This window comes from Gopherus evgoodei, unplaced genomic scaffold (genome assembly GCF_007399415.2).
Source record: "Gopherus evgoodei ecotype Sinaloan lineage unplaced genomic scaffold, rGopEvg1_v1.p scaffold_50_arrow_ctg1, whole genome shotgun sequence".
NCBI classification, from domain to species: domain Eukaryota; kingdom Metazoa; phylum Chordata; order Testudines; family Testudinidae; genus Gopherus; species Gopherus evgoodei.
In genome coordinates, this window is record NW_022060071.1 from 963315 (window position 1) to 970453 (window position 7139).

The 7139-nt window shown below is 45.8% G+C and overlaps 1 protein-coding gene across 1 annotated transcript; it reads left to right on the forward strand.

Moving 5' to 3' along the window:
• Positions 1–5636: 5636 nt before the first annotated feature.
• On the forward strand, positions 5637–6575 carry LOC115643089 (olfactory receptor 51G2-like). The gene has a single exon (XM_030546897.1). It carries the CDS (start codon positions 5637–5639, stop codon positions 6573–6575), a length of 939 nt encoding a protein of 312 aa, XP_030402757.1.
• Positions 6576–7139: the final 564 nt, after the last annotated feature.

Here is a 7139-nt window from a genome sequence, read left to right on the forward strand (position 1 = left end):
GCTCCACCCACTGCCCATTTTGGAAACAATTAGGAAAGGGATAGATAATGAGAGTGAAATAGATGCCTCTATATAAATGCATGGTATGCCAGCACCTTGAAAGCTCTGTGCAGGTCTGGTTGCCCCATCTCCAAAACAATATATTAGAATTAGAAAAAGTACAGAGAAGGGTAACAAAAATGTTTAGGGGTATGGAATAGCTTCCATTGGATGAGAGATTACAAATACTGGGACTTTTCAGCTTGGAAAAGAGATGACTAAGTGGCAATATGATAGAGGTCTATAAAAGGCATAACACAGCAACCGGGATTACATGTGAAATTAATATACATCCGGTTTAAAATGAACAAAAGGCCGCATTTCTTCACACAGTGCGCAATGCAAAGTCAGCCTGAGGAACTCATTGCCAGGGGATGTTGCAAAGGCCAGAAGTATGACTGAGTCCAAAAAAAGAACTAGGTAAATTCACAGAGGAGAGGTTCATTAGTGGCTGTAAGACAAGATGGTCAGGGACACAACCCCATGCTCCGGATGTGTCTAAGTCTCTGACTGTCAGAAGATGGGAGTAGATAAGGGAGGATGGATCACTCAATAATTGCCTCCTTCTCTTCTTTCCCTCTGAAATACCTGAACTGTCCATAGTCAGAAAACAGGGCACTGGGCTAGATGGACCAAACCTTTTCCAGAGTTCCCTCTGTTATAGAGCTCAGCTAGCCACCCTAGCAGACTTCCGTGCTAGGTTGCCCATACGTCATATTTTGGCCGGGACAATCCCTTTTTTAAGCCCTGTACCAGCGAATTCAACTTTTTTTTCCCCAAAAGGAGGCATTTCTATTGTTTGCTCCTGCAGACTTGATCAGCTGGCAACAGCAAACAGGACAAATGCCCACTTCTATCATAAAAGTGGGGAAGTGGGGAGCGGAGGAACGTTTGGGGCAGGTGAGTGGAGATGCCAGCCCCAAGCCGGAGGTGAGGTAGAACTGGGAGGCAGGAGGCAGTGTTGCAGCAACAGGTGACAATTTCCTGAAATCTTAGGGGGCCCCTACTGGGTTCCAGTGATGGGCGATAGCTTTGCACAGAGTTGGGGGGACTAGGGTGAGAAACTGTGTGTCTCCTGTTTTCTCTTTGGGAACTATGGTCACCCTAAAGGTGCTCAGTGTGGGAGGTTGATGGGGGGCTTGTGCAGCCACCAAGGGGTGTGGTCCTGTAGCACTAGAGACAGAGTTTCATGGTTTGACCTAGAGTTTCATGGTTTGTGTAGGAAAGCAGAGTGCCTCACCTCCACTATTTTGACCCAATGACGCTGCCCAGCTGCAACTGCCTGAATCGCCAAGAGAAATTGGAGGGGTTTCATCTTCCTCATAACATAAATGAAGGTTACACTGACGGAGTCTATGGCTGGACTTGGGGCATAGAAATGTCAAAGCATCTGAACCAGTCTAGGGCTGGGGTATTGTGCCCATCAGGTACTCTAATCTGCCATCCCATGTCTGTGCAGTCCCCTCCACCCTGTACAATTCACACATCAGCAGATCCTGCAGGCAGTGGCTACTGTGACAGGCCCTGTAGCACATCTCTGATGAACCTGTGCTAGCAGGGAGCTGGAGAGCATCCCAGAGCAGTTGTGGAGGCCCAGAGATTGTGGGCGGGGGGACCTAGCTACCAGTGGACCACTGAGATCTGTGCTTAACTTTGGGGAGCCCTGAATCCTGGGTCCCCTTTTTCATTCCTCAGGGAGAAGGGAACGGACCTGCCCTCCTGGAATGATTCAAGGGAAATTTCCAGATACAGAGCATTGTGGAATATCCCTTCCCTGGCCTGCACCCTGGTTTAGTAATACAGGAAAGGGGCCTTCTGGGGAGAAATATGCTACTATATTATTATAATTCTATTTTATTTTGTTTTATTTCAGCAAGATCACAGCTGTGACAGGTTTATTGTTACCCTTCGGACGTCTCCAAGATAACCAGGTGACTAATCGAAATCATATGAACAGTGATGACAAGCCTGGATTCCAGGAATAGAGCCTGCAGCAGGGCTTGTGCTGCAGTCCAGGTGGGTAGGATCACTGCACATCCCCTGTGATTTGTCTTTCTGCAGTTTGCCTTTGGCCACGATGGGGGTTAAAGCTGGTGCACACTAAGCCAAGCAGCTGAAGTTCCCTGCTGGCCGTGGCCCCCAAGGGAATGTGCATTCATGCTTCATAAACACAGTTGCCTCCCTATCTGAACAGATACTGCCTGCTACCTCTCCGATGACTCCATTTCCTTTAGGCTGAAGACCTCTGGTGTTAGCAGCTCCTTGTCTAGAAGGAATTGGGTACGTTGAGAGGTTTCCCTGTTTTTAAAACATGAAGTGAAGGTGAAAGGCTGCAAACTGTTTCCATTTGCAGATGTTCCGTGCAGCAGCAGCAAACTCAGCTGGTCTGTTGGTGTGATATAGAGACAGGGGCTGGAGGGCAGGAGCATTTGGTCACTTGGCAATCTCTCCCCTACACCTCCTTGCAAACCAAGGTGGGTTATTCAAGCTACAATGAAATCTAACATTCAAAGTGAGTTCAGAGCATTAAAACTCCAGTACCCTGAGCTGGATTTGTCAAGTTGTCCCATTTCTAGAGGGGCAGTGTGTTCTGAGCCTGATCCTGAAACCCCACGGAATATTAGTGACTAGTTCACAAATTACCTCATGTTTATTTGTTCCAGGAAATGTAATCGGTAAATGCATATAAAATTATTTTATTCTCTAGTTCCATTGTGAAGGCAGGAATTCAGATCTGCACTGCTCTGTGGTAACAGGTCCGATAGGGCATATTTCTGTTTCCTGACTGGCTAACGGCTCCAGCATTTCTGCCTTGTATATACCTCTAAGAGTTACAGGGCTACTTACATCTCTGCCCTTCCTCTGGTCTCCAAGTGCCATATGTCAGGCGTAATAGCTTTCCCTCCCATTGAGTGAAATCCCACGATCCTCCTACCCTCAGACTGGGACATTCTCTACCGCACACTGTGGGTTGAATGTTTTTTCCCTGCAGGTCCAAGTGGGTTAGGCACATGTGTTTCTTCCCTTTGTGAGCATGTGACTACTGACAAGCGACCAGCCAGCCTTCTTGAACCCAGATACTGTTTAATTTGAACACTAGGAGTAAAGCATAACAGGAGAGAATAAGATAATTTTAAAACAATAGCCTGTACATGTCTCTGAGCCCAAACCCTCTCACTCTGACCAGGACCCAGGCAGGCTGAGGGCCTTCAGACATCCCCAGCGGCGTCTGTGCCTGTCGGTATGAAGACATTCTCAGCAACAGATTCCACACCTCTGCACAGACTCCCAGTATTGGCAAAACAAGCTGTGTAAAGTGTCTGGAGCCCACAAATAGGCTCTTCCCAGCTTGTAGCTACAGAGTGATCTCTCAGCTTCCCTGAAGAGCTTACTGACAGATGATTTTTCTTAAGCTGTTGCTTCCCTTCCTGCTTCTTTTCCAGCATCCTGTTACTAAACTAACAGGAAGCATCCTGGTTTCATCCAGTACAGCCATAACAGAAACAATCAACACAATGTAGCTATAAAGTTACCATCCTAACAACTGGGTTTAACACATACACTCATGATGACAGCTCAGGTCCATGTCTGATACAATGCTGTTCCCAGGTGCTACAGCTTTTATGAATACAGGACAAAGACAGTCAGAGAGAGAGCAATAGGTGACTCTCCTGTGGGAAATGAAGTTCCAGTTCCATGAATACTCCTGCATTTGACTTTGAAATCCACTTCCTGCAAACCCTCATCGTGTGTGAGTAACAGGTGCTGGGGTTACTGTGTACTAGAGAGTGAGAGCTCAGGGAATGTAGAGTTTATATACTGATCCTAATGCCCATCACCACTCCGGGTACAGGCTACAGACTGACAGAACAGAACCTGAGGAGAACCAGTCAGCTATTAACCCAGAGACAGAGGAGCTACTAGACTTTTGTTTGTTGGCAATCAACTGAATGAGGGATGGGACACTGCAATCTGCTCAGGTTCTGAAGAAATCCCGATGAAAGACGTTACATTTTAAGTCCCACTCTAACCCAAAAAATCATTTCTGAAAGTGGATCAGAGGGAAAAGAATGGACTGACATGAGTATGCTAAAGTACAGATGTGTAAATGTTATACCAAAACTTGTCATTGTAATACAGATATTACAAACCAAACATTCATGACATGCCTGTATTCTGAAAGTCAGAAGCAGTGGTAACTGTACTGCTTAATGGTATTTGCTTTAGACAGTATTTCAGTAGTACTCCACATATTGTTGGCAAGAGGTTTGAGCTCTAAACTCTTTGTTCAGTGAACAGCTGTATGATACTGTCTCCTGGGAAATGACCAGAAGCTCTTTCTAACACTTACATTTGGGGTCATGAATGTAATCCCTCTGCAATACCTGGGCAAGTCTTTTGAAAAGGTCATGAGATAACAGAACCGTTTGTCTGTGTTTCAGCAAAGAGTCAAGCTGAGGTGCAGAAAAGGGGAGTGTTACATTGGTTGTATATAATTTTCATTAATCACCTCTTACATGCACATGGCTGAAATAACTTGCACGCTGAAGTGGATATTAGTGCAAACCTGGTTTTCCACTCTTCACCCATGTGTGATGCCAACCCCTCCCACACCCAACTGAAGTAACTGTCTGTGTCATCTTGTAACTTTGTAGATATTTAGGGACCCTTGCCTGGTGAGAGGATTCAGGACCTGTGAGAATGAAGAGAAGCTTGTATGGTGAATGGACTGTCTGGATTCAGTCAACATTGTTGAGCAAAGCATTTCAGCTCTTCTTGGAGGGACTCTTGGGGGTCAAAGTGTATCACCTGGTGCATTTGATAAGAGAAAGCTAAGAGAGCCCTGTTCTGAAGCAATTAACCCATGTAAATCTGGAGTGATGCCATTAAGACAATCTTGAATTCAGAATCAGGCCTTAAGAGTTTATCCCATGTGCTGGAAAGAGGCAGACACATTGATAAATAGCCTCAATCCAGGACAGGTAAATACAATGACCAATATCACCATGCACTTGCACACATGCCATCATACAATGAGCCAGAAAGAGTGTGTGTGGGAAAGTCACAGCTGTAAAATCACATAGTGCACAATAGGTTGTGGAATTCGCAGCTCAAGATATCTATGGGACCAAGAGCTTAGCAGGCTTCAAAGAGGGATGGGATGTTTATATGGGTAAAAAAAAAATCCCATTCAGGTTGTTAGAATCTCTTTTAAAAAGTTTTGGAAGGGCTCTAAACCTTCGTGATTTACACCACCAAATATGTCTAAGTAGTGGGTGTTGGGGAAACTTTCCCTAGGAGCAGGGTGTCTCCTCGCTGCCTATTGCAAGGCTTGTTCCACTTTCCTCTGAAGAATCTAAGGAATGGCCACTAAATGCTGAGCTGAATGGAGCAGATGTCTGATCCAGTCTGGCAGTGCATATCGTCCTGGTGGTGGTGAAAATCCAAGACTATGTAGTTGCTCATTTTCCTTGAGATCCTGGGAGCCTCTAGACTTGCATTGAGAGCAGAAAGATGTCTCCTTAATTATCATCTAGTCTCCTGTTATTTCTTCTTTCAGAAACTAAAGTTCAAAACTACCTGTGCCTGCCCAGGACATGATGTCAGCTGTCAATGACACCAAATTCAACTCTGCAGTGTTTCTTCTCACCGGGATACCAGGGCAGGAAGTCATCCATCTCTGGATTTCTATCCCCTTCTGTTTAATGTATGTTATTTCGATAATAGGAAATTCAGTCATTCTGTTCCTTATAAAAACAGATCCAACCCTCCATGGGCCCATGTACATTTTCCTTTCCATGTTGGCCATCACAGACCTTGGCTTATTGATAGCCACCATGCCGACGATATTGGGCATATACTTGTTTAACTCTAGGGAAATCAGCTTTAATGCCTGTTTTACCCAGTTGTTCTTTATTCAGTCGCTTCAGTGCATTGAATCTTCCATACTCTTGTTGATGGCCTTTGACCGCTTCATCGCCATCTGTAACCCACTGAGATATGCTTCCATCTTAACCCTGCCGAGAATAGCCAAGATGGGACTGGTATGTGTGCTAAGAGGAATAACCACAATATTCCCTCTCCCCCTTCTCCTGAAACGGTTCCAATACTGTGGAAACAATGTCCTCTCCCATTCCTACTGTGCACACCAGGAAGTCATGAAGTTGGCTTGTTCAGACAACAAATTCAACAACCTCTATGGCTTGTATCTTTCATTCTTAATTATGGGGTTGGATTCACTGCTCATCTTCCTCTCGTATGTGATGATCCTTAAAACAGTGCTGAGCGTTGTGTCGCAGACAAAGTGTCTTCGGGCCCTGAACACCTGTGTCTCCCACCTCTGTGTCGTCCTGCTTTTCTACACTTCAGAGATTGGTTTGTCTGTGATACACAGATTTGGGAACAGCTCGACTCACGTGCTTCAGATTCTCCTGGGGTATGTCTACCTTCTGGTCCCACCCCTTATGAACCCAGTTGTGTACAGCATGAGAAGCAAACACCTTCGATCGAGGATAATCAGATTGTTCATCAAGTGAAGGGTCAGTTCATCACCCAGTTCCAGCACTGATGACACAGGAGACGAAAACCCAGGACACAGACACTGATTCCATCCTGGACCCTTACATCTGAGACAAGATGAGCTACTCATCTCCTCTCTATAGAAAGAGGTTGAGATGGGATCTAAGGCTTCGAGGAATGAAATGAGACTGTCCCCACCTGCTGGTGAGTGAGGACAGCACACAGGGGGAAGGAGACCAAGGCAGGCAGCAGCATTTACAAAATGACTGTGTTTGTGGAAAGCCAGGGGATCGGTGGGATATTGGGCCATAAAGAGCCATATTTGTAGCTCCTCCCACCTCAGAATTCCTCTTGATACTGTCAATAAAGAGAAGGGATGTGGATGTTGTTTCCTCTTACACTTGGACTGCCCCTGTCCTGTCTCTGGTTAAACACCCATAGTCCATGGGGAAATCTGCAGAGCTTTTCTGCAGTCTGAGTCCTGATTCACTGTGAGCGCTCTGGTTTGCTGTGTGATCTATGAGGGCTGCAGGAGCTGTGGACAGGGGATATTCAAAGTGCACAGGCACACATCCTTCCCC

What these genes read in the sequence shown, in the direction of transcription:
- LOC115643089 (XM_030546897.1), top strand. Translation starts at nt 5,637, where the DNA reads ATGATGTCAGCTGTCAATGACACCAAATTCAACTCTGCAGTGTTTCTT.